The following is a 27301-nucleotide window of genomic DNA, read 5'->3' as shown; positions in this document are numbered from 1 at the left end:
AAAGATAGAGGAAGCACATGTCAGCTTGTCCCTGAGTGGCTACAATAATCAGAAGCTTCCCTGATGACCTACACTGGACACACAGTGTGAGAAGGAAATTAAAATGTTTTTGGGTTAAGTCACTAGGATTTCGGGATTGTCACCATAGCAACACCCACTTCATGTCTTGACTGACTATCCTGTAACAAATTGGGCATTACATGGTTAGCCATTGTCTAGTGGTGTGATGTGGAAGAGACCTTTTTACTCTCTGGAGAAGATGGTAGGAATCTCACTTCCCTTAGTGAAGCATCCACGTATTCCTCTATGGAGAGAGTACCAGGATAGGGACTGTCCTGGAGCCCTGGCCAACACCAAACCACAAACACAGTAACAGAAGAGGGTCTTTTGTTAGGCACAAAATTGGATGTAAAAGAGGTAGACCAACATTGACAATAGAAAGATACGTTTGTGTTGTGGCCATGAAGGTGTGCCATTCATATCTCCAGCAAAAGAACCTATTGTAGGGGGCAGAGTTGCTCGCCAGCTGAAGCTGCATTTGTGATGAGACCACACTCTACCTGGCCTGCTCCACTCCAATGATTCAGCATGAGAGGGATAATAATGCTGGCCTGTTCCACTGAGCAGTACCAGAAAGCTCAAGTAATTACATGAGCAGATAACTCAGACCCCCATACCACCCACTATAGTTGTACCAGCACCCCTTCTCCAGCTTGCACCTAGGAACATATGGGTTTCCTTTAGGCCCCAGCTAGTTTAAGCAGGGGCTGGTTCACTATGTGGGCTCAAGGTTAAAATAAATGGCATTTGGGGTGGTCTTGAGGGAAAATCTTCCTAACAGGGGAAGCTTTCAGCAGTGCACCAAGTCTAGAGTGAGAATGGGCTGGATAGTTGGTCAGTGGTTGGGAAATTAGACCCCCAAATGAACAGGGCCTTGCCCAAGAGACAGGGTATTCTTGACAGAAGTAGGCACTGGGGTCCACTATTTCCAATAAAATTTTTAAAAATATATCTTTATTGATTTCAGAGAGAGGAAAGGAGAGGGAGAGAGAGAGATTGAAACATCAGTGATGAGAGAGTCATTGACTGGCTGCTTCCTGCATGCCCCCGACTGGGGATCGGGCCCACAACCCAGGCATGTACCCTGACAGGGAATTGAACCCTGATTGCCCGGATCCTAAGTAGAAGCTCAACTGCTGAGCCATGCCCGGCCGGGCTCCAATAAATTTTTTAAAAAATATTTTTATTGATTTTTAGAGAGAAGAATGGAGAGGGATAGAAAGATAGAAACACTGATGAGAGAGAATCATCGATCAGGTGCCTCTTGCACAGATCGAGTCCTCAACCTGGGCATGTGCCCTGACTGGGAATTGAACCAGCGACCTCTTGGTTCATGGGTAGATGCTCAACCATGGAACCACACTGGCTGGGCTCCAATAAATTTTCAACCTCCATTCTCCCCTTGTAAGAAGCTGATTTGTAACTGAAATTTAGAAATCAAGATTTGATGCATCCTGTTGCAGCAAGTCTTAGCCTGGCCATTGGAAGAATTCATGTTCAGATTCTGGCATTTGTTCACTGTAAAGTCTCTCAGCTGCTTCCAGACTGCTGGACAGAAACTCCTTTGAGTCTCATGATGAATAGATCCCTATACCCTTTTGCTTTTAAACATATCAGTATAAAAATACACTTAATGTTATTTAAAAAAACAGACTTGCCTCAATCTTATATACCTTACCAATTCCCTTGAGATTCTGATCAGAAGGAGAGCTTGGTAAATACCTGGACTGGGTAAGCAGCACCATGGCGGTACTAAGGGGCCTTTGGGAGGCCCTGCTATGGCTTGCAGGAAGCTAAGCTCATGTAGGAGGCTGGGAAGAGAGGTCTTGCTGAAAGCCTGGAGAGGTTGTGGCAAGAGCTCTTTCACCCTGAGAGTTAAGGAAGCTGTAAAGGGGAAGGGAAACCACATTCCCCTTCTCTCACCCTATACCTTAGGCGAGTTGTGTAATCAGTAGGCAGCAAGTTACAGTTTACCATTCAAGGGACACAGACTCCACCTGGGGTCACAGGCCACCTTCAGACTTGCTGAGTTGTCAGTAAGAACTTAACCAGAAGAAAAGAACTCAGCAGAACTTTGTTTTAAATGATTAGACTAGCTTGTGCAAAAGTATAAACTAATTTTAACTGTGACATTACCATTTCCCCTCCACTTGAAAACCATGGATTCAAATGTCCCAGGGTATGAGGAGGGCAATGTTCAAAGCCAGGGGAAAGTGAAAGTGAGCAATGGAAGCCAGAGGTTTCCATTGGGCTCAGATAAAGCTCCCTCCCAACTCAACAGAGGAAACACAATGACCCATAAAAGTATTTGCCATTATATATATGTTTATTTTTTCCTTTTGTTATTTACAAACTTTTTTTCAGCATAATTTTCAGAAGCATAACTTTATGTTTCTTCATATTTTCCTTTTTTGAATTCAGAACTGGTCAAGTCTTTTTCATGCAAGAATTTACATTTAATAAGGACAAAGAGCACCAGGTTATCTTGTGGGGTCTCTTCTGCTCTACATCCTTTTGTGGGTCAGGCAATCCAAGGCACAGGGGTCTTGATCATCCTTTCTTGGTTTTTACTGCCTGGGCCCAGCACCTTTCCTGAAGACATACACGTGTATATGTATAGTTTTACTTTATTTCATCTGCCTCCAGAATGACACTGCCTTGGCTTCTGAAGAATTCCCTGGCACTGTGGTCAGTTGCACTACACCTGGGCACTTTCAGTCTTGCTGATGACTACTGAACCCGGGGACAAAATCTGGCAAGACAGTGGGTGCAAAGTCTCACACATGTTGAGTCGGCAAAGGTGACCCTGACCAACTGGGACTATTTCATAATTGAAGTATATGAGGGACACACTGTAACACCTTCCCCCCTCTCTACCCTGAAAACTCAACACTGATAATAAAGATTTCATGTTGATCACAGGACACTATACAACAAGCACAAATACACTGCACTTTGTAGGACAAGTCACAATTTCTTCTGATGCTCAGCACCACAGTAGGGTACCATGCAGGTGGATAAATTAGCAAATTAATTCATTAGTTATAGCTCAGAGGGTTAACTCTTTTGTGTACAGAATAAGGAATAATCACAGTCTCAGCAAAACACAGCTCTAAATATGCAAAGACCTTGCAGCCTTGCTCTTAACAAGATGACATGGATTGTAAGAATACATTTGACAAGCTGTGGTAAGACTCAACAGTTCCTCTGTTGTCTTTGCAAAGGCACCTCACAGTGGCAGATGGAATGGGCAAGAACCTGGCAGGAAACATGTCCCGCATCCCCACAAAAAATGACACTTTGGAGAGACAGAGGATGTCTTTCCCATGGTAGTGGCAGAGAGGAGATTCTAGGGGGAAAGTTAATATGATAGCCCATGTGAGGAAAAGAAAGGGAAGATGGGTAGAGGATTAAGTGGGGGTTGCTCCATCTCAGACTCAGCAGCTCCCTTCCCTCTGCCCAAGCTCCAAATTATCTATCACCCCAAGTATTCTCTGGCTGGGGCTGAGAAAGGCTCCATGGGCTGAACTCCAGGGGTGCCCTGATAGATGCTCTGCAGTCCCAGAGTTACTTAGTGTGAGGTGCAGAGTGGGAGGGGATATAGGCAGCCAGTTGGAGAAGAGAATGCCTGCACCAATGGGGACAGCTGAGGATGGGTTCAAGGATGATGTTGAAGACAGAACACACATAGAACATGACAAGGGGTGATCTGGCAATTTTCACGCTAAAATGTCCAAGTCCATGGCAAACTCACAAGGTTCAAGTTTCTGAAAAGGTGTCAATACCAGACCTCCACCTCACCTTGACACTTAACCTCACACAGTGTGAGTTGCAGTACATTTTAACACATTGCAGCACATTAGGGCAAGATATTCTTTTTAAGGTATACTATTATATCTAGCTACATGGACCTATAGAGATATTTACAACCGGCCTCTCTACCCTTCTTCTGTGCTGTGAAGTCTTCCTGTGCATTGCTGCCAGACACACTGATCCCCACTGATCTAGACTTTTTCACCAGTATGACCTCACCCTAAATGAAATGCTTGGCTCCCACAGGGCTAGAAGTCCCTCCAGGGTACTGGAAACCCAAATCCAAACCAACCAACCAATGTTTAAGCCTTTCTGTAGCCATAGTGGGAGCTTCACACGTGGGGTCATTGCTGTCCCTCCAACCTGGATCTTTCTGTGAGGAGTGTCCAAAAATAAAGAAGCAATCTTAGACATTCCAGTGGCAACTTTCTTGTTTTTATCTGTCTTACAAGATTTGTGTGTGTGTGTGTGTGTATGTGAGCATATGACTGTAAACACATGTGATTGTGCTTGTGAACATAAGTGTGGCTGTATGTGTTTGTGCATGCTTGTGTGTGTGTATGTATATACTGCTGAGGGTGACTGCCCAAAGTGTGTATCCACGTATGTGTGACTATAGAGGTCTCTGTAGGTGTGTATGTGTAAGAGGCTATATTTATATGCTGCATGTATAGAAAAGGAGATGTGACAAACTGGGCTGATCTAGGCAATGAGTCCCTGGGATTCTTTGTACTTATCTCCTTGGTCAGCCCTCTCACCCCTCTAACTATCTCTTTCCCTGGAAGAGGTGGAAAGAGAGAGTTCTAAATCCAAAGATGAAGTTCAGCCAGCAACAATCCCAGGGTGGCTACTAAAACGCCCCTGCCCCTGAATGAGCCCAGCAGCACAGTCCATGCCTGCTGCCATCTCTGGGCACTTTTGGTTCTCTGCATCCAGCTGCTAACAGTCAATTCCCTGGGTCATTTCCTCACATCACCCACCTGCTTCTTGGGGTTGCCTCTAAGGTCAGGCTTACAAGGTGATTGGAATAAAGGGATGAGTTTTAAAGGCTATATACAACCATCTCTCCAGTTCTTTAGCTCTTTATATTATATCTCTGTCCTCAATGCATCTTCAAGGCATTCCAAACACGTCCTTCCAGGACAAAGCAAAATGCTCTGCACTCCCAGCTTATCCCACGATTGAGCACTTCCTACCTCAAGACACTAAATTATCACTTCCTAGGACTCTAGGACTACATTCACTTCTTCTGTGTCTTCTATCCAGGAGATAGCACAGATGGGTAGAGGGAGAATGAGAGGAGTGGGTGGAGACTGGGAGATGCTGCTCCCTGAAACAAGAATTGGAAAGAAAGTCAGTTAATTAGCCTGGCTAAATAGACACCTCTCCCCTTATGTGGGAACAGGCCAAGGGAATTCTGTCAGTTCTAGAAGAGTCACCAACAAGAAATACATATATTTTCAGGTGTATTTCCTTTCACACTCATTCAAATTAGATAAATAAACACAGATATACACACATGCACTTAAACATACACACAGATTACACCCATGTGTGTACACACAAGTACACACATACATAAGTCACATGTTTGCACACTCTTTCATAAGGGTGAACACACATATATGCATCCACACATTCTTATATATACATTGTTATACACACCAATAGAGATTTACACTGATATACATATAGCTATACAGCTTCTCAAATAGTTGTATATGCACAGAGGACTACCTTGATGCACACACACACCTTGGTATACACAGAAACAAACACAGAAACACAGTTAAAAGGGGAGGTGGATGAAGTGTTGCAAGGAAGGCTGCCTAGAAAGGAAGGAGGCTGAGTGCTTGGCAAATCTTGTTCTCCCATGGCCTCCATCAATGAGGTGAAATTACTTTGCAAGTTGAAGCACTAGCTAATTTCTACTTCCTTTAGAAGCCCCAGTGGGTGGGCAGCGCCCATATTCCATAAGTTCAGTTCACACTGGTCAAGGGCCTCTTCCTGAAGAAATGCTCCAGGTGCTATAGAATGATGTCTGGTGCCTGGCAGAACCTGATGGAGCACCCTCTTTTGTAAAGTGGAAGGGAGAAAAAGGGAGTGCCTCAGTTAAGTTAAAAGGACAAGAAGAAGGAAGACCAAATGGGGTGGCTTTACCACTCACTGGGTGCATGTCCTCAAGATCTGTTTTTTCTCTTAGGAACACTGGGATATTATGTTTTGCCTTCCCTGGCTCACAGGGTTCCTGTGAGGGTCTGACGATGTGATGGGTCAGTGAGCTCACTGACACTGCACTGGATAAATAGGAAGGTTTAGTATAGAGATTCACAACAGTTCATCTGCTATTCTAGATCAGATGGTGAAGTAGCAAGTCAGAACTTTTCTAACCCTAGTCTTCATTCACCAAGTGCTTGTTCTATGACTAGTGTTCAACTTAGCATCTGATCTAGACACATGTACTAAGTTCTTATTGTCAAGCATTCTGAAGCAGAAATATAAACAAGGTAAGTTCCAATCCTTCCAAAGATGCTAGTTCAATTTGGGTAATCTCCAACTTGACATCACTCAGCCTCTTGAGAGCTCCTGCTGGAAACATGCCCTCTCACTTACCCTGACATCTCACTCAACACCCATAACTACCCACCTACATTCCACTCCCAACCCTGTGCTACTACAACACACTCAAAATACAACAGAAAAATAGTGTGGAAAAGGCACTTTCAAAATGCAACAATTTCCCTAGAGCTAGTCCCCTGCACTTCAAAGCCATGGCTAGCCCTTCCCCTGTGCACCCTAGCCCAACCCAGCTTGACTTTCTCCCATAAAACCCTAAGTAGTAGGTCAGCAAGCACCATAATCCCTAGGAGGTAAAAGCAGAAGAAAAAAAAGTAGTGAAAAAGAAAATGCAACATTTCAGGGGGATAGAAATCCCCAGAAATGTTTGTGCACAGGGCTCAGCTCCGTCCTCTGTTCCTCAACCTGTCTCCTCTCTGTCCTCTCAACACTTCCAGGGGCTTTTCTGTGCTTATTAGATGTTAGAAGTATTTGAAAAGGTAACAGTCTTCTAGTATAAAAAGGAAAATCAATTAGCTATTTACCTCCAACTTCTTCTCAATAGCTTTCCTTCCAGCCAGAACACATTCTTTCCAACTACTCCCCAGCTCATGTTTATAAAGTGAAAGGTAGAACTAATTTGACTACCCAAATGACCAAAAATAAAATGAACAAAGAAAAAAGGCAAAATGGAACCAAAAGAAACTGTGGAGGGAGCACAGCACAGTGCCCCTGCTGTTCTGGGGCACTATGGGGCTAAAAGCCATTGTATGGCCAGTAAATAATGTTGAACACCACAAAGGCAAGAGGGAAGAGGATCCGGGACCACTTATCAACCTTAGGGACATAGTCAGGGTCAAAGAGCTCGTAACAAAACCTTTCCCTGAAAGAGTACCCAGGGTTTGGGGGGCAACTATCATCAGATTCTGAATTACTGTCCTCGTCTTGATCAAAGCCCATGAAACTGTCACCATTATGGCTCCAGATAGTGTGACTATCATGCTGAAGTTGCTTCTTAAGGTCGAGGTAACTGCGATCAACTTTGATGTCACCAGGCAAGCTAAGGAACACTTCACAGCGTATATGGATGATATCAGGCCTGCAGCTTTCTTCTTGCACACACTTCTGGCCACGGATGAGCAGACACTTTCTATTGGGGCCATGACCATGGTTGTCATCCAAGCTGTAGCTCTCTTCAGGGTCTTCTGGGTCATGTATCTCAGCATGGCCATGGGCCTCACCATGATTGTGGATTTTGGTAGGAATAACACTGCCATCAATCTCAAAACCATTAAAATGAATGTCATAGCTGTGCAGGGCTTGCTCTGAGGTGGAGGAGAGATCACTCAGGCTTTCTCCTGTGGCCAGCCAGGACTGGACTGAGAGAGAAGACAGTGAGCTAAGGCTTTCTGAGGTGGCCAGTGGGACCTGCTCTGAGATGAAGGTCAAAGAGTTGAGGCTTTCTGGGATAGATGAGTGGGCCTGCATTGGTCTAAAGGGAGGAGAGCCACTTTCATTTTTGATGTTAACTTGGTTATCCTTTGAAGAAACAGCCGATAAACTTATGAAGTCAGTAGATTCAAATCCTACATGAATAAGCACTTTCGGAAAAGGAGCAGGAAGGGGTCCTTCTTCATCAGCACTTGTAAAGTGATTGTTGATCTCTTTGACTGACAGAATCTCCTCTTCCTGGGTTCTTTGGTATGCCTGGGGCTGAGGAACAGGACCAAGAGGCTGTTAGCATATTAGAGAAGTCTGGGGTGGCTGCCAAACCTGTGTTACCTTGGGGCAGCAGCTCCATCTGGAGTGTTGTGTGGTGGACAGAGGCAAGGCTTCCTCAGACAGGCAGGATTGGGCTCCCTGTGAAGGAGGGGCTGGTGCTGGACATTAATATACCACCAGAAACAAAAGCCTCAGCATGGCTTTGGGAGTAAGAAGAGCAAAGGAAGGAGGGGTAGGCCAGCCTCTCTGGGTGTCTGTTTCTTCCTTTCAGCCTCCCTGTGCTCCCTTTCATTCTGGCTCCATCACTTGCCCTTGGAAGCATGCTAAGTGGACTGGATTCGAAGATCAAAGGTCTGGGGAAATCTAGCTCTGCTACTGTGACTTTGGACAATGACTCAACCTATAGAGGAGTGATGATAAACTTTTCTACTTTGTGTGTGTGTGTATGTGTGTGTGTGTGTGTGTGTATGTTAAAGGAATTACTAAGAAATGTGAAAGGGTCGAGTGCTAAGCTTAGGCTAAAGAGGTACTCAGAGACAATTGATTATCAGTCAAAATGTCAAACCTGCAGCCTTGATTCCTGGTAGTGATAGTGGCCTATGATTCTTTGGGCTCTCCCACGTTGCCTATAATGGTAGCGAGTTCCCACTCGGCTGTAGAAAAGATAGTTGACGTACACATATTCCAGCAAGGACAGAAACACGAAGAAAAAGCATACAACCGTATAAATGTCAATGGCCTTGATACAAGAAAATTCAGGGAGTTTTTCCCGCAGGTGTGAATTGAGGGCGTTCAGGATGAGCATTTCAGTCAGACCTATAAACAACATGGGTAGGTGGCTGAAGTTCTTGGTAAGCTGTTGGGCTCACATAGTACAGGAAGGGAGCAAAGACCATCTCTTGGGTGGGGAGGGTCCTCAACAAAATAGACCTTCAGCTCTCCAGGCCTGGAACCTTTGTTCTTTGCCCCTCCTCTCTCATCTTTACACCAAACCTGTGCTTCAATAGTTCAGTGACTTCCCGTTGCTCTTAGGATCAAGTTAAAAATCTCCAGCTATGGTTTCACAGTAATTTATATCTCCAGCCCCATTTTACCCTATGGCCGTCCTTTCTCCTTTTGCCTTCTAAAGTCCTTAGGCTATTCTTTAGTTCCTTAATACTAAATGAGACCACATCCCTAGAAGGTTTTGTGAGCCCTAAAATATTACAGAAATATAAAGTTTTAGTGCAGCATGTACTCTTAAAGAAGGAGGCTGAGGAGTCTGCCTCAAAGATGGTGAAGGAGAAACCAGACCTGGATCTGAGACACACTGCATTCTTCAGGGAGAGGCCAGATAAACCTAGGAGCTGATTTCTTAGGCTCCTCTTTGGTACTGCTCAAAAACCTTTGATGCTCCCATTGCTTAGGCAGAAATTCCAACTGCTTAAACTAGATTTTTTAAAAAATATATATCTTTATTGATTTCAGAGAGAGGAAGGGAGAGGGAGAGAGAGATAGAAACATCAATAATGAGAGAGTCATTGATTGGCTGCCTCCTGCATGCCCCCGACTGGGGATCGAGCCCGCAACCTGGGCATGTGCCCTGACCAGGAATTGAACTCCGACCGCCTGGATCCTAGGTCGATGCTCAACTGCTGAGCCATGCCTGGCCAGGCTAAACTAGATTTTTAAGGTCTTCCCAAATCATGCCAAGCTTTCTTTCTGCTACTCTTTCCACTTCAGCTCCTGCCCCAAACACTACATGATTTTGCCCCCTTTTAGGGCCCTTGTGCCTTTAATCAAGCTATTTTCTTTTAGGGAATGCCAAGTCTTGTATCTCTGCCTCCTACAAGTCTTGAAAACCCAGTTTGTGCAACACTTTCTTGGTGCAGTTTTAGCCAAAAGACCTGGGTCATTTCCTCCTCTGGACTCCAGTGGCATCTGTCTCAGCATTCCACTAAATACTCATTGAAGGCAGCTCCTCTGGAAGCCCTCTGCTATCTAGCAGGGCATTTAGATATGTTACTTAATCAATGTTTGTTGTATTGCATTTATGATCTGTATTTATGACTTGTCCATTCATTTATGTATCCAGAAAATAAATAATGAATTCTAACATACGAAGATCCCAACCCTGATTTTTTTCACACCTGTTTCCGACGTTGGTCTCTCGGCTGGGGATTGGCTGACTACCTGTACAAGTGCCTGTTGGGTAGGACCCATCTTTTTTCCTTGCCTGTGCAGTCACACACTGTTCCTAATACTCTTCCCTTACTCTCAACTTTTTTTTTGAGTGAGATGACTCAAGTTCTTCTCTGGGATTGGGGAGAGGGAGTGAGGACAAGACCTACCGACTGTCACCCTGGTTACAGAAGATTCATAGTTCATCCAAAATGTTATCCAAGAGGCAATAGTGGTGAGGATAGTAGGCCAATAAATCTGCACAAGGTAGTTGATAATTTTCCTCTGGATCAAGAATCTCAGTATAAGTCGCACATAGGAACCTGGCAAGAAGACATACTGGTATCAGGGTGGCAGGGCTAAGGGGATTTTCAGGGTGAAGTATAGGACAGAGGAAGGGAAATCAATAGGCAGTTCAACCTCTAATACTCCATCCTTGGAAGTCTGCTGAACTGACCACATTTGATGCCTTAAGGCCAGCGACAATGGCATGAGTCAGTAGGTCCATATAGCATAGCAAATGTGTTTTCTCCTCCTTCCTTCCTTGCTCCATGTCAACTGACATTTTAAAATGGGAGAGACATGACATGTTTTAAAGCTGTGAACAGATAGAGGGTGAGAGGCTGGCCCTGAGAAAGGCCTATTTTTATTAACAAGAGCATGAATCCTTTTTACTTGTGGAGTGTTAAACATGGCCAAATGCTTCCACACCCATTTTCTTATTTGCAGAGAGTAAGTCACTGGGATTTTATGAAGGGTGTTTTGGAAGGTTCCAGAGCCAGAAGGAAATAGTAAAAGAGGCAGTGTAGAGTGTAGAGGTCTAAGGTAGAGGTCCCCAGAAGTTTACCAGGATACAAAAGAGACGAGAGACAGGAGACAAGGAAGGGGTCAGACCCACCTGTGTAGAAAATCTCCTCTTTGTTAGTCATTATCTTTCCCAAAAGGGTGAACTGAGGGATGTGTAGCTTCTCAGTCCCCTGGATGGCATTCTTATCACCTTCCCAGTATAAAATGTTGTCTTCAACCGTGTAGCCATCTGGGAAGTAGAGAGAAACAGAGTCAATCAGTCTCAGAAAGCAGGCATAGGCAGATTTCACACCAGCACAGTCTGTGGAATCCAAAGGATGGTTGGAACTTGCACTTTTGGGAGTTCTTTTGTGTTTTGTTGAGTCTGACTATGGGGAAAGGGGGTACTTGGAAAGAAAACCCTCAGTTTGGAGTTTGTTTTAGCAAGGAAGGAAAGTACAGCAAAGATATGTGCTCCTACCCACTAGCTTGTGAACAATTTCCCAGTAGTAGGGTACAATTTCCCCATGGGACTATTTACACCCTAAAGACCACCTTCTCCCAGATGCCATGTATATATTTCCACTTGTCTATCTATGAGAAGAGAGACGGGGAGGGAGGGAGTAGGAAAGATATGCAGTCCCTCTCACTACCAAGTCTGTCTTTGGTTTACTGATGGCCACAACCACAGGCAGGAAAGAAGGAGCCATGGGAGGCAGACGTACAACTTTCCACCTCCAGCTTGCAGTTCTGCTTGTCCATAGGGTATTTCTGTAGATTCATAGAGCAAGCTGCTGTGGTGATGAGTCTGCAAAGGAAAAGCAAAAGGAAGGAAAAAGTGAGTCTAGCCCAGGCAAGCAACCATTCCTGAGAACATTGCAGGGGTGGGGAAGGAGAGGTATCCCAAGGACTGGCCGACCAACATCTTTCTGAACTGCCTGCGCTAAAGCTGGGTCCTCCTTCCCTCCCTCCCTCTCTACTTTTTTCCTTCCTTCCTTCCCACAGGAAAGATGAATTGTAATTATGTAGGGAGGTGAGAGGGAAATTGTGTGTGGCAAAGAAACCAAGAGATCTGGCAGAACTTGAAAAAAACACACGTGTGGCATGTCAGAACACCTTGGGGTGACAGAATGAGAAAGGCCCTTGAGGAAACCTAATGCAAAGACAGAAAAAGGACTTTCTTTCTGAAGAAGTAGAAAGACTGTCAAGAGGAAGCTGTGCTGCATTGAAGCAGCTAGAGCTCCACATCTGCTGTGCAGTGTTCATGTGAAGTCTTCAGGTATGGATGTGAGCAGTGTCTCAGGCTCATCTTTGGCCATGGAAGCTGCTCCCACCCCACGGTGATGTCATCTCTGTGTATCTGCCTATGAGGGTACTGTGAACTTGCAAAATGCCAGTGGGTATCAATGGATAGGAGGCATTAACATATATGAGATGGGCCATGAAATGTTGGGCAGAGTCTTCAAGTTGCCACATGTTGGGTCCATGAGAGTAATCTGAAGAGGGGTCTTGGAGAAACTGGGGAAATGGGAGAAGTGACCAGTGCAAACAGGATAGTTTTTAAAGCTCTGCCCCAGCCCTTATCCTACCATTCCCAGCTGCTAACCCCAGCCTAGTCCCTTTCAACCCTTGAAGTAATTTCCATTTTGCACAGTGGGTAGGTTGTGTGTGTGCCCCTTATGTGACTCCATGCAGCACTAATCAGCTGAGGTCCCCTTTAAATGAAACAAGTGTGATCAGTATCCTGCTCCTACAGGCTTTATTGTTCTCTGACTCCAGCACCTTGGTCCATGGGAAAGTGGATGGGCAAAGAAGAGGGAAACAAGAGACAGAGCAGGAACACCTTAGAGAAAGAGGGACCCAGAGATAGAGCTGAACCCTGGCAGCTACCTCTTGGAGAAATTTTCTGAACTAAATTTTTCTCTCACACTTGCCTTAAGAGATGGTTTGTAAGAGATGACACTGTGAGGAGAGCTTTGGTGGTTGTCTGCAATGCTATAAATAGACTAGTGAGGATTTCCAGCACGTACGCATTCTGTGTGTGCAGAGCCATAGGCAACATACCCACACTGCACACATCTGGGCCTCTACATGACACAAATATGACCAATGGCAGAGTTCGGGCCCCTTCCCTTACTGCATGGACTTCAGTATTTATCTGTCTCCTTCCCTCACTGCATGGGAGAAAAAAAACAAAGAGATAAATAACAGAATGTATACAATGCTAAGTCAGAAGGAAAGCTCTTCCAGCTGAGAGAATCAAGGAGGACTTCTTGACAAAGAAGGCATTTGAGTTAACGACCGAATGATGGCCAAGATTTGGAAAGGGTCACTCCAGACAGAAACAAGAACAGAAGCCAAGGTTTGGGGACAGGACAGGTAAAGCTGTCTGTGGAAAACTGGGTAGGATGAGTGAGGTGGCAGTATAAGACAGGTTTGAAAGGCAATGGGATTCTCCATGTGTCCCTTAGAGTTTGTTTGTGGGATACTCAGTGGGAAGAACAAAGCCTGCCAGGAGGCTCCCCAGACCCCTGGGGAACTCACTGGATGCCATCCTGCACCGTTCCATCTGGGTGAAGCTGAAACATAAGATTTTTCACAGTCATGTCATGCACGAAGCCATCCTTGCTATTTAGAAAGTAGAAGTCAGGGACCCACAACTTCTCAACCATGCGATAGTCCAGAGTCAGATTCAGGTGGGTCTCACAGTATGCTAAACATGGATCTTTCCAAGTTTGATGAAAAAACATTGTGACAGTACAGTCCTGGAGAGAGAAAGGTAAATCCCAATTGTAAGCAAGGTTATCCAGCTCTTTCTTCTCAGAGAGTGTGTGTATGTATGCATGTGTAAGAATACATTATAACTATAGATGAGTAATGAAAAAAGAATGTTAAATGTTAAGAATAATAAAATGAACCCCGAGTAATTAAAATCCAGGTTAAGAAATAGAACATTACCAATAACTTTCAAGCTTCAATGTATCTCTTCCAGAACATATTTCCCACCCCTCCCAGAAGTAACCATTTAAATCTTAGATTTAAATGACAATAATTCCCTTGCTTTATGTTAGAGTTTTAACATCTATGTATGTATTTCTAGGGAACATGTTGCTTAGTTGGGCTTATTTTAAGATATTTTTCCAAATGGAATCATACTGTATGTATTCATAATTTTCTTCTTTCACTCAGCATTATATTTGCAATATTCATTCAAGTTGACATGCTTAATTAAAATTTGTTCACTTGCATTGCTTGAATATTGGATAATATTTTCTTATATGAATATACTATGTATATTGTTGTGTGAACACACCATTCATACCACAAAATCACAATGAAATAAGAACTATGAAGTGAAAGTTCTGCATTATACCCCCTTCAAGAGCAGATGGGAGATTCTAATGCTCTTGCCTTTCCAGCATTGGTATTGTCTGACTCTTGATTTTTGTCAATCTGGTAGATGTGTAATAGTGTCTCATTGTGGTCTTATTTTGCATTTCACTGATTAATAATAAATTCAAGCATCTTTTCATATGTTTATTTGCTACTTGGTTTTCTTCACAAAAGTGAAGTTCTTGTTCAAATTTTCTGATCATTTTTATTTGTTTTTAATATTCTTCGTGTTAATCCACAGGAACTATGTGTATTTTCCATATTAGTCCTTTGTGTTGAAAATATCCTAGTCCACTCTGACTTATCCTTTCACACTTGTTATACTGGGTTTGTTTGTTTTGCAAAATAGAAGCTCCAGAAGTTTTGGCTAAACAGAATTTTTGTATAGTTGAAGTTACCAGTGTTTATTTTTATGGTCTGTGTTTTCTGTGTCTTTAAATAAAAAAGTCCTTAGCTACCATAAAGGTGCAAAGACAGTATCCTATATTATCTTTTAGAGACTTCAAAAGCCTTTTAGGTCTAGAATCCAGTTGGATTTATTTACTTTTTATTTCAGGTGGTTGTAGTTTCCAAAACCGACTGTGTTTCTCCATGTGAGCTCTGTTGCAGGTCAGAACAACTGGAGTTGGCTTATGACCCTGCCCCTGTCCCATGTACTTTGTCCCCAGTCTTATGGCTGAAGCTGACACACTTACCATAGTTATTTCTGAGATGTGTTCAATACTGGAGACATACATAGATATTCCCACAGGCACAGGTTTGCCTACAATACAGGAAAACACTAGTGTGGACTCAGGAGCCAGACTGCCTGGATTTAAACCCCATTTTGATACTTATTAGATGTGTGACCTTGAATAAGTTACCTAACCTCTCTGAGCCTTAGTTTCCTCATGGGTAAAATGAGGATCACTTAAGCACTGATCTCATAGTTAATACAGGCCAACCACTTAGAACAGGGCCTAGCACCTGATATACTAAAAAGGAAGAAACTGGGGCAAAACAAAGAGAAAATAAGGTGATGAAACATTCTTCTTCCAGATGTTTTCTTGATAAAATCTCAGGAGCAATAAGCCCAAGAACAAGAGCTAAGATTTTTGGTATGCATATTTGTGTAAGTGTATATGGGTGTGTCCATGTGTGAGGAACTGTGTGTCTTTGTGTGAATGAATGTGTGAGCTGTGCACATGAGTTTATGTGAGCATGTTCACAGGTATGAGTAAATATGGGAGTATGTTCATGTGCAGGTGAATGTGGCTGTGTGTACATGAGTGTATGTGAGCATGTCTGTGTGTTAGAGAATGCATGAGCATGATTGTGTGCTTCAATATGTGGTGTGAGAGTAAATGTGAACACATATACATGTATATATGTAGGCATATTGTGTGGGATTGGATCTATGAGTGGGTTCATGTGCAAATGAATATGTTTGTGTGTCTGTGTGTGAGTGAGTGAATGTGTGACTATGTGTGAGTACATGTGAGTTTGTTAATGTGCAAAGAAATGTGTGAGCATGAGTGTACTTTGGAGCTTATCTGTGTGTGAATGTGTGTATGTGAGTACGTCCATGTATATGAGTGAATCTGTGTGCATGCATATGAGTGAATGTCTGAACATGTTTGTGTGTTTGCATACATTGCATGTGAGTAAATATGTAAGCACATGCAATTATGTAGGCATGTTGGTGTGTGGAAATGAATGTATGATTGTGTTCATGTGCAAGTGAATACATGAGCATCTTTATATTTGTGAGCTTGTCTGTACATGAGTGAATTTGTATTTTCATGTATGTGAGCATGTTTGTATGTATGAATATTTAAATATTATTTAAATGTTTTTGAGGGAGTGAATGTGTGAGCATCTTCATAAGTATGAGTGTATCCATGTGAGTGTATTCATGTGGATGTGAGTGAAGGTATGTGTGTTTGTGAGCCAGTGAATGTACAAGCACATTTCTGGGTGAATGAATGTGTAACCACTTGCATAAATGAGTGTACTGTATGGGAGTGAATATGAGGTTGTCTGTGTGAGCCTGTTCACATGTTAGTATATTTGTCAGCATGTCCATGTATGAGCAAATAAGTGGCCATGTTTGTGTGCATAAAGTTGTTGTGTTTACATGAGTGTATGTGAGTATGTTTGTGTGTTGAGTCAATGTGTCTGTGTTCACATGCATCAGCATGTTCATGTGTGAGTCTGTGTTAGTATGCTAAGTGCATGTGTGAGGAAATGTATAAATGTGTGCTTGTGTGAGCATTTTTGCATGAATGATTTAATGTGTGTTTGTGTGAGTGAATGTTTGGGGATGTAAGTGAACTTATGAATGTGTGACTGTATGTTTCTGTGTGAGTGAGCAAGTTCATTGTGTGACTATGTGAATGTGTTTATGTGTATGACCTTGTTCATATGCAAGAGATAGATGTAATACGTGATCACACTTATATACTCACATGTATAAGTGTGATGAGTGTGAGTATATAAGTGTGAGTGTTTATGTGCTTAAATGAATGTATGAGCATGTCTGTGTGAGTGTGAGTGTACACGAGTGTGTTTGTATGTGAGTGAATGTGTGGCCATGCTGATGTGCAAGTGAGTCCATGAGCATATTCATATGCAAGTGAGTCCATGAGCATATTCATGTGTGTTAGTATGTCACTGTGCAGTTATGAGTGAGTTGTGAGCATGTCGATGTGTGTGTTTATGCATGCAGATGTCTATGTATATTAATGAGCGAGCATGTTTATGTGTGAAGATGTGTGTGTGAATTAGTAAATATGTGGACATGTTTGTGTGTATATATGAGTGTGCTTGTGTGGGAGTGAATACATGAACTTGTTTGTGTGCAAGAGTGTTAATGTGGGAGTATGTGTATGTGAGTGAATGCATAAGTTCATGTGTGTGAATGTCTAAGCATGTACATGAGTAAATTTGTGTGACTATGGATGTGAGCATGCTTGTGTGTATATGTGTGGCCATGTTCATGTGTATATGTGAATGTATGAGCATGTGCATGTGAGTGTGTCAGTGTGTATATATGTGTGAGTAAATACATGAGTGTGTTGAAGGGTATTTGTGTATGTTAATATGTGTGTGTGCGATTGAATGTGTGAGTGTGTTTCTGGATCCTGGTTTTCATTTTTTGGCCTAGGTGTGAGTCCTGCCCACTCAAATCTGAAGAGGAATGTGAAAATACGTACTAAAGTATAAGGTATTGTGGAAAAATATATTTTTACTGTTTCCTCATTGGGTCAAAGCTGCCCTCACCAAGCCCTACAGCTAAGCCATTATTCTATGTGTATTACATCACAGTGCTGTTATGGAAACACCCATGACACTTGCATTTCAGCCTGTTGGCTTCACTGCAGGTTGACTGCCCAGAAACTGAGCTGCAAAGTGGGAAATGTGTTATTCCTATCCCAGTGCTTCAAAAAGTAAAGTTCTTTTGGGAATCAGTGTATGAATGGCAGCTGAGAAGAAAATGGGCCTCTGTGTGAATCCAGTGTTCAGGGTTATTGTGAATGATCTCCAGCAAAGTGCTCTGTAGTGACAGGGGTTTCTAGAAATGAATTCCTTTATTACAGTCTTTCAGGTTCCCCACATGCCTTCAGAGGATGGAAGCTGTGTTAGGCAGGTATCAAGCCCCAGAGAGGCCAGGCAGTCATCCCTTCACCACCACACTGCACTTTCAGACTTTTTATCTTAGATCATTCAGTGCCACTCAGGCAACCCTATTCCTTACAGAGCATAGCCCTGTCCAAGGGCTCCCAGTTAAAGGGGCAAGTGGGAGCTGAAATATAGTCACCAAGCCATGTGTCCTGGCTCAGTGATGTAGCCTGGAGGAAGGGGACCTGAGACCTATTTCTAGTTTATCCACCTAGAGGGGATACCTTATGTGCTAGCAGTGGTCAAGATGAGAGTTTAGCTAAGGTATCCCACATGCTTAAAAGCATAAGAAAGGGGAATAAGAAGCTTCTAGATAGGTGTCTAAATGCTGTCTCTGGGGTGATGGCTTCAGTCCCGTATCCCATTGCTGTCCCTCCTGATGGGCTCAGGAAGGCAGGAAAAGTTGGAGGAGGTAACCACTCCCCTCCCTCTGGGAAATTGTGCTGCCCCAACTCTTATTTCTCCCTAGAATCCATCAGAATGCCAGAGGAAGACAAATAAATAAAGGAATGATGACGATGTCCCATTAATTCCTTCACTCCACACCTATGTCATGCCAGGTGCTGGACTAGACAAAGTCCTCAGGGACCTGCCTTTGGAAACACTGTGGAATCCAATTCTCTCTTCCAGAAGGAAGCAGCTTTGTTAACTTACCCTGGCTCCTCCTCTTTATCCTCCTCCTCTTCTCAAAGACATAATAAGGCTCTCATTTGAACCTGACCACAGTTAGGTGTGGCCTCTGCATTCGGGGTGTGTGTGTGTGTGTGTGTGTGTGTGTGTGTGTGTCCTTGAAACTCTACTTCACCTCAGACACAGAGGAATCTGACTCTATATAGTGGGAGGCTTTACAGAGAGTCTTGGATTCCCTCAACCCTGAATCCCTTGGCCCAGCTATCCCACTGATTGCTTCTACCTATAATACAACAGCCCCAGACTTAGAGCCTATAGTGTCTCCTTCTGTTTAAATGTTAGAAGGTCCTGTGTTGTCCTAGCACTTCCACCTTCACCTACTGTTTGGCCAAATCAGGGACCCATCTTTTCTCATATACTTCAGTCTGCATGCTCACAAAGCTTAGTGTAACCCAAGAGGCTAGGCATCAGGTGTAAATAAACCCAAATTAACTCAAAATATGGTTGTGAGGGGCCTTGGATATATTGTGAACCAACCACACCTGACAATCCTCAGAAGCTCATTCTTGCCCTGCTTCCTCCCCCTGGCCCTGCAAAGATGGCATCTTGAAACAGTTCCCTGTACTTAAATGGGTGTTGGTCAGCCTTTGCTGAGAAACAAGAAAATGAGGAAAAGAGAAAATGTAGTTACTCCCTTGACACTCACTGGTGCTTGGTGCAACTGATTAAAAACCAGTGTCATGCAATGGGATGATGGCTGTGCCCTAATACCTGAATTCTCATTTTGAAAGAGCTTGCCTTCTGCCCTCTCCACTCCTGCTTCCCAGTCCCAGTGCACACTCACCTTGGATCCTGAGGCTGCACCTTCCACCCCCACAGAAGAATCACACAGCAAAGGGGACACTAGTGAAGTCTCCCACCTCCAAGCTTAGCCCAGGGCGACCTCCTTGGTTTTCAAGGTGCCTTCCCAAGCAAATCACAACCCCCCACTCCCCTACCCTGCAGTAGTCTACTACAAGGGAAATTCCCCACAGTTGTAAGCCCTCTAGGGTGGAGGCATTGTGTATTCAGAAGACCTCTATATGTATGTACAAATGTGAACCATTAGCATTCATTAACACTTTAGAGTGGGAGGTCTACTTCTACCACCTTCAGGAAGTGGAATGCTTTCTCTGACTTAGCCACTCGTTTTCGCTCCTTCTCTGTTCCTTTGAGCAGAAATGTGACTAATCTCTATTTAATACATTGTTCCTATTGTTTGTCCTTGGTCTAGGTTTCCTGGGTGTCCTCTGGGCTAGAGAATGCTACTCCTGTTCTGTGGGCTGCCCGGTCCCTTAAAAACCCTATGATCCAAGCCATTCACTCTTTCCAAGGGGTAAGGTTATGTTGAGCTATAAGGAAAAACTGATGTATTGACTTCCTGGAGGTTGGAGCCTCAGTTTCTTTGTCATTTCTCATCTCTGTGCTTGAGATCTGAGTGCTGGCCTAAGGAGTTTGGATTTTATCTGCCAGTTAAATAAAGCCATCAAGCCCTAGCCGGTGTTCTCAGTGGTTAGAGCATTGGTCTGTGCTTGGAAGCATCCTGGACTGGATCCTGGTCAAGGGCAGGTATCTTGGTTGCAAGTTCTGTCTTTGCTCTGATTGGGTGTGTGCTGGAGGCGACCAATCAATGCATCTCTCTCATATTCAAATATTTTCTCTCTCTCTCTTCCTCTATCTCTCTTTCTCTCTCCCTCCATCCCTTCTACTCTACCTAAAAATCAATGGAAAAAATATCTTAGGATTAACAACAACAACAAAAAAATAAAGCCATCAAAAATTCCTGAGGTGATCAGGCTGGATTTATAAAGATCATGATGCTTGCAGTGTGTTGAATAAAATGAACTTGGTGGGAGCTAAAGGTTTAGGGAGGGCACAGAGGCAGCAGTGCCTCAGACCAGGTGGGTAGGGGAAGTAGATAAGACAGAGAAGACGATGGCCTTAGCTTTGAACTAGCTGAATAGGGCAAGTGTCCAGAATGTGTGCTCAAGTAGAAGAACTTTTTACTCCTCATAGATGGGGCAGAAAACTCTAGCTTGAGAAGCATGGCATTTGTTTTGTCTGGCATACCCACTTCTGGTATTAGCACTTTTCCAGCCACACCAGGAAGTGCTCTTCAGGCTTGCTCTGTGCCATTGTAAAGGAGTATGGAGGGAGGCAGAAGTCCTCTTGCAGAGAAGTGGGGAAAATTCCAAGGGTAGAGCAAAAAACCTGGAAGTTGGGGGCCTGGGAGTGCTCACTGCAGGTCTCTGAAGGGGAGAGGCAGAAGTGTTGAGCCAGGGGAGTGCCACTGGTGGGTCAGCTTACTGAATGGGGGTGGCTTACTGTAGTTCAGCTCTGTTCCACCTAACATGCAGGCCTCTAGTGTCTGGACATGTCTTACCTCCAAAATGTGGTCTCAGATGGGCATCATATCCTGACAGCACCCTGTCCAAAATCTTGTGAACCACAGCTTCACTTGCACAATTTTTGCTAAAACAGAGAAGTCATCAGTAAATGCCACATTGCTTCTCAGAGAACAAACACCGAAGAGCATGCCAGGTGTCAGCTTGCCAGGGCCTTCTTTTCCCTAGCACACATGCTGACATGTACAGTCATACATGTATTCGCCTCTCCCTGCCCCCCTCCCTCCCTACAGTGAGTCAGCCAGAAGTGCAGCAGTGATGCAGACTCCTCTTTCCCCTTCCCCTTCCATAGCTTTCATCCAGAGGGTGGGGCACACAGATTGGATCCTGGTTACTAGGTAGGATTGGGAGTAGGGAATGTGGAGACCAGATGGAGTGGGCAGGTAGAAGGCCTTAGATAGATGCATTACTTCAATCTCCTGAAGAACCCCACCTTACCATCAGCCTGGATACAGCTTTCTGGGTTGGTCAGGATCCTTCCAGGGACACCTAATTGCCCCAGGAAAGTAATATTCTACCCTAATTTCCCTCCTGAACTGAACCAACCAGTTTACATTCTCCAACTTAGTCACATTGCCCCTACCTCACTAGGGCTGAGCATTTTGTTGTCAAGTCTACGTGAACCTTCTTTATGTACACTTGTTTTTAACCCTTGGCATATGGCATATGACACAGAGAGAGGGCTCCTATAGCAGAGATTTATGACCCTCACCCAACCAAACCATTTCAGACTTTTGAGGCTCAGGGCTGCCCTTGAAAAGACTTGTATTCTGGGAGCAGGCATCTCTCTGGCTAAGCATGTGCTTCCAGCCTTGGGTGAGCATATGTAAATGGACCTAGCTCAGCCCTGCAGAACCGACCTTTCCAAAAATATCTGATGTGCTCACCCAATTCATCTAGGTCTTCAGTGGGTCTCTTTCCCCAAGAGGGGCTTGTAAATTAGGACAGGCCCTGAGTATCATTATGAGTCTTAGATACTTTGATGCAATGACCAGGGAATATCAGCCCCTGTAAATCTCAGTGTGTGTGTGTGTGTGTGTGTGTGTGTGTGTTCAGTAGTGCAGTCTGGTATACTGGGTTTGGGTTGAGGCCATTGCAGAGCTGTCTGCTGGAACCTTGCCCAATTACCCCCCCCCTTTTTTTTTCTGAAGACATGTTCATTTTCTGGTTTGCCATTAAAAGATTATTTGTAATAATCTTGAATGACAAAATTTCATTTTGATTCATTCCAAAGTGTGCACATATATTACTCCTATGTTACAGTAATGCATTCCCACTTGTTTAGGACCACACATTATCCCTATGCTAGTGCTCAGGTTCCTTGGCCAACACATTTCTGTGTGATCTACATGTAAAGGCTGACATCTCTCTTCAGATATTTGCAGGCTCAAACTTGAAATCAAACACAGAAAAAACCCTGAATCTTCAAATGTTTTCACAGGAGTATGTACAAAAGTGCACCCATTTTAGGCCATCCAGTTACAGGGTTATACAGCTACCGATTGCACTGTCTGGGCTCCTGTGAGGCTGAGTCAATAATTTCTATTTGCAGCATCAGAAAAGGTCCTCACTGCTCAAGATGCACACTCAAGAACACACACACTTATGCACCTCAGGGAACAGACTAAAATGCTCACTCAAACAGGTGTCTTTACTGCCTATGCTTTGAGAATTGCCCATCACCATGTACCGCCACTTCCACCCCAATCCCACAGATGCTAAAAGATGTGACTGGGAAAAGCTGCCCAGGGTTTTAGTCCCTGGGGATGGATGGCAGACCCTGGGGAGAGGGCATCTTTTCTCCACCCCCGGTGGCTGCAGTTTGGGCACATGCAGGGCTTTGTCAGGCGCCACAGTAAGAGGTGGGCTCTAGCACAGAATTCTATTTCAACCGGTCACCTCCACTCCCACCCAGTTTCCATCGGGGGTCCCACAGGCAGGGCCCAAGAGTCTTAGCCTCCCCCAGCTCACTCTTTCAGAGAGACATGAGGTTCCCCACCTTACTCTGTCGCCACCTTGCCCGCCCTGGTGGCACTGGCTTACCAATTGAAGACATTCTGGACGACTTCGGGCACGGTAGAAGAGAGCTCCAAGTGGAATTCCGGGAGGGGAGTTGCGTTGTTGCCCTCCGAGAGCCATGTCCTGATGAGCAGCAGGAGCACAGCGGCTCGCAGCATCCCTCGGATGCCCATGGCCCCACCGCTCTGGGAGCCAGGGAGCGCTCGAGAGAGCCCACTGCCACAGGGACAGGGACAGGGACAGGGACAGGGACAGGGACAGGGACAGGGACAGGGACAGGGACAGGGACAGGGACAGGGTGGGGGCAGTGCAGGGCGAGAGGACGTTCGGGGGTCGCTAGGAGTCACCTCTAACGAGACAGTAGCGATTGTACTGGAAGCAGAGACGGCGGGAGGAGCAGGCCCCACAGCTCTTCTGCAAGCATCACCTCTAGGACTCGTCAGGCCGCTGTGACTGTGGACTCTTTCTGCAGCCTTCCCACTGCCACTGAGCACCCAGCTGGAAACTCTACTGGTTCCACCCTCTCCGACAGCAGCACCAGCTGAACCAATCCCGCAGGTGCCAGGAGCGACACAAAAAGGAACCAGCTCTCATCTCCGCCCAGAATCTGCGGGCGGCTCCCACTACCTTCAGACCCCGGCAGACGTCCCTTCGCAAGCCAGAGACTGACAGGGACCCGGCCAGGCAGGGCTGGGGGGAGGGGGAGGGAGAGGGGGAGAGGGAAGAGGAGGGGAGGGGAGAAGGAGGGGAAGGGGAGAGGAGGGGGAGGGGGAGAGGAGAGGGAGGGAAGTCACCCGCTGGAGGGCTGGGCACCCTGTCACTAGGGGCATTGGCTTGGTCTTGCTTTTCCTCTCTGCAAAAAATCCAAGATGTGCGTTTTTCTTGGAAAAACATGTGTTCAAGAGATTTCCTGTGTGTGAGTGTGTGTGTGGTGAAGGGAATGAGGTGATTTGACTACCCTGGCTGAGTCTGTGTTCTGAAAGAGATGAACACATTTAGTGATCAGGAGGTATCTGACTGCTGCTGATTCCCAAACCCCTGACCCTCCAGCAACCCCCATGTGCCTTGCCTCTGAGTGGAGTGGGCAGTGATCAGGAGTGGGTTTTATGACACAGCTGTAGCCATAGCAGGAGTGTCCCTCCATAGGATAGCAACTGGGCTCCAGGAGACCCAGAGTTTCTTGAAGTCTTTAGTTTCCCAGAGTACTCTTCACCTCAAGTTTGGGTCCCTGGGACAAAGCACAAGGAATTGGAAGGGTTTACTAACTGAGATCACTCTGAGTTGTGACTCTGTCCCATAGCCAGGGCATGCAGAGTTGAATTGAGGGTCTATGGCTGACACCATGGAAGGGGAAAAAAGACAAAGGCCAGTGTTTCAGATGTTCAAGGGAATTAGCCCCTGGAGAGCAGGCCATGCCAATGCTCCTAAATTCTGGCAGTATTATGTGGAAAATCCTGGAATTTTGACTAGAGGGCTTTTATTATTTTCACCATCTCAAATACTGTCCTATGAAACAGAAGGATCTCAAAGGATAAGAACAATTGTCTACTCAATCCCCTCTGTCCTTTCCATCTCAGATCCATGACAAAGCAAGTTCAAGAAATAGACCCCAGTCATGTTCACCAGTGTTGAAATTCTTAAGGCATGCTGTTGAGAAGGATTGCAATGAAAATAAATTTCAAGTTCGCTCTTGGTTAGTTAGAACATTAACACAGAAATACAGCCCCCTTCCCCTTTCCCTCAGCAATTGGCAAAGTGAATTGGGATTGCTTGTGTCCAGCAGAATTTCAGTTACCTGCTTGGCTGAGGTTCCCCACAGGTAAAGGTTTAACTCTTTATCCCTGCTTTCTTAAAAATAAAACTTTAAAAGTCTCATAGTTCTCTGCCTTCCTTTAATGAGCAGACCACCCTCATATCTTCTTTTCCCTTTCTTTCCCCTCCCTGCCATTGCAGCAAACTCTCTCCTTGCCATGGGTGCAGAAGTAAAAAATAATGGTGGGACCTATATGTCACTATCATATACAGGAGTGGATCAATCAAATCTACTCCTACTCCTAATTTTGTCCCCATAGTCCCTGGTCACCCAGGCATCTTTGTAGAGGCAATCCTTGCTTTATAAAAGTGGAAGGGTCATTCTAGATCATTTTGTCCAAATATTTGGATTGTAATATGAGAAAACTGAGGCCCAGATAATGAAAAGGGATTAACCATGTACAAAAAGTCACATAACCATAGAGACCCAAACTAGAATCCCTGTTTCCAGGTTTGCCTATTTCCAGAAGGTTATAGGGTTGTTTTTTTAGTGTGATTCAGCTTTGACTGGGAGTTCACAGAACTGCCAGCAGGTGGGAGTAGATTTATTTAGATACAGGATGTTCCCAGCTACTTGGAATCAAATTCCACAGGCAATAGGTTCCTCATTTGTCAGGGCAAACAAGACTGAAGCTTGAAGTTATAATTTTTGGGTGCCCTTGTGAGGATGGAGAGTGCCAAAAAGTTGATAATGATGATGAATTCACTTCTAGACCTCACATCCCAGAGGGCCCTCACAAGAAAAATAGTCCGAAAAGCTACACAAAGTACAAAAATGTACTATTAGACAAAAGTTCAAGAAATAGACCTCAGTCATGTTCACCAGTGATGAACTTCTTAAGGCATGCCATTGAGAAGGATTGCAACTAGTTAATATTTTAGAATATCCATAAATATACAAATTGAATGGACTCAAGCCTGAATATGGGATCATGGTTTAGAGGAAAGAGCACTGACCTGGAAGTTAACTCATCTGTGTTCTGGACCCAGGTCTACCACATGACAGTGAATATTCCAGTTTGACTGGAATATAGGGTAAGTTTGGAGTTAAACAAGGGGTAAGAGAGGTAAAAGACAAGGAATTAGGTAGAACTTGGCCTAGTGAGCACCACACACACAGTGCTCAATAAATAAATAAATAAATAAATAAATAAATAAATAAATAAATAAATAAAGCAAGAAAAAGAGTTTTGTACTTAATTATCCAAAAGAAGGAATTTGATTTTTATTTTAGAGACAACCGTAAGCTTTTTTTTTTTTAAAAAATTATCTTTATTGTTGAAAGAATTACAGATTCTTTTTTCCCCATTGACTCCTTCTACCCCACACCCACCCGCAGCCCGAGGCCTTCACCACACTATTGTCTGTGTCCATGGGTTATGCATTTATGTACATAAATTCTTTGGTTAATCTCTCCTCCCCCACCCCTACCTTCCCTCTGAGATTCGTCAATCTGTTCCATGCTTCTATGTTGCTGTATAGGATCTATTTTGTTCATAAGTTTGTTTTGTCCTTTAGATTCCACATATAAGTGAGATCATGTGATATTTACCTTTGTCTGCCTGGCTTATTTTGCCTCACATAATATTCTCCAGGTTCATTCATGCTGTCCCAAAAGGTAAGGGATCCTTCTTCTTTACAGCTGCATAGTATTCCATGGTATAAGTGTCTCACAGCTTTTTTATCCACTCATCTACTGATGGGCACTTAGGCTTGGGCTGTTTCCAGATCTTAGCTATGATAAACTGTGCTTCTATGAACATAGGGGTGCATAAGTTCTTTCTGATAAGTGTTTTGGGTTTCTTAGGATATATTCCTAGAAGTGGGATCACTGGATCAAAAGGCAGTTCCATTTTTAGTTTTTTCAGGAACCTCCATACTGTTTTCCATAGCGGCTACATCAGTCTGCAGTCCCACCAGCAGTGTACCATGGTTCCCCTTTCTCCACATGTTCACCAACACCTGTCATTTGTTCATTTGTTGATGGTAGCCATTTTGACAGGTGTGAAATGATACCTCATTGTGGGTTTAATTTGCATCTCTCTGATGATTAGCGAAGTTGAGCATTTTTTCATATGTCTCTTGGCCATCTGTATGTCCTCTTTGGAGAAATGTCTATTCAGATCCTTAGCCCATTTTTAATTGGATTATTTGTCTTTCACTTGTTGAGTTGTATGAGTTCTTTCTATATTTTAGAAATTAACCTCTTATCAGATGTATCCTTGGCAAATATGTTCTTCCATACT

General features: G+C 44.2%; 1 protein-coding gene across 2 annotated transcripts; it reads right to left on the bottom strand.

Moving 5' to 3' along the window:
- Nucleotides 1-7185: 7185 nt before the first annotated feature.
- Nucleotides 7186-23416, bottom strand: GABRQ (gamma-aminobutyric acid type A receptor subunit theta). 2 transcript variants are annotated; one of them, XM_016214083.2, is made up of 9 exons: nucleotides 23268-23416; nucleotides 21203-21291; nucleotides 15186-15253; nucleotides 13642-13862; nucleotides 11823-11905; nucleotides 11210-11347; nucleotides 10482-10634; nucleotides 8717-8967; nucleotides 7186-8142 (listed from the first exon to the last, which is right to left on the bottom strand). In XM_016214083.2, exons 1-9 carry the CDS (start codon nucleotides 23414-23416, stop codon nucleotides 7186-7188), a joined length of 2109 nt encoding a protein of 702 aa, XP_016069569.2. The 2 variants fall into 2 exon arrangements, with proteins under 2 accessions (XP_016069569.2, XP_087685546.1); XM_087829420.1 differs by having other exon boundaries at nucleotides 7186-7968.
- Between the last annotated feature and the right edge of the window lie 3885 nt (nucleotides 23417-27301).

This window comes from Miniopterus natalensis, chromosome X (assembly GCF_054644295.1).
Source record: "Miniopterus natalensis isolate mMinNat1 chromosome X, mMinNat1.hap1, whole genome shotgun sequence".
Classification (NCBI taxonomy): Eukaryota; Metazoa; Chordata; class Mammalia; order Chiroptera; family Miniopteridae; genus Miniopterus; species Miniopterus natalensis.
Note: the sequence above shows the minus strand (reverse complement) of the source record. Positions and strands in the feature narration are given on the sequence as shown.

Coding starts and splice junctions, on each gene's coding strand:
- GABRQ (XM_016214083.2), bottom strand. CDS start 23,416: ATGGGCATCCGAGGGATGCTGCGAGCCGCTGTGCTCCTGCTGCTCATC. Junction 15,254..21,202: donor TCTGAGACCACATTTTGGAG/GTAAGACATGTC, acceptor CCTGTATTGTAG/GCAAACCTGTGCCTGTGGGA. Junction 8,143..8,716: donor ACCAGGAATCAAGGCTGCAG/GTTTGACATTTT, acceptor CCTGTTCCTCAG/CCCCAGGCATACCAAAGAAC.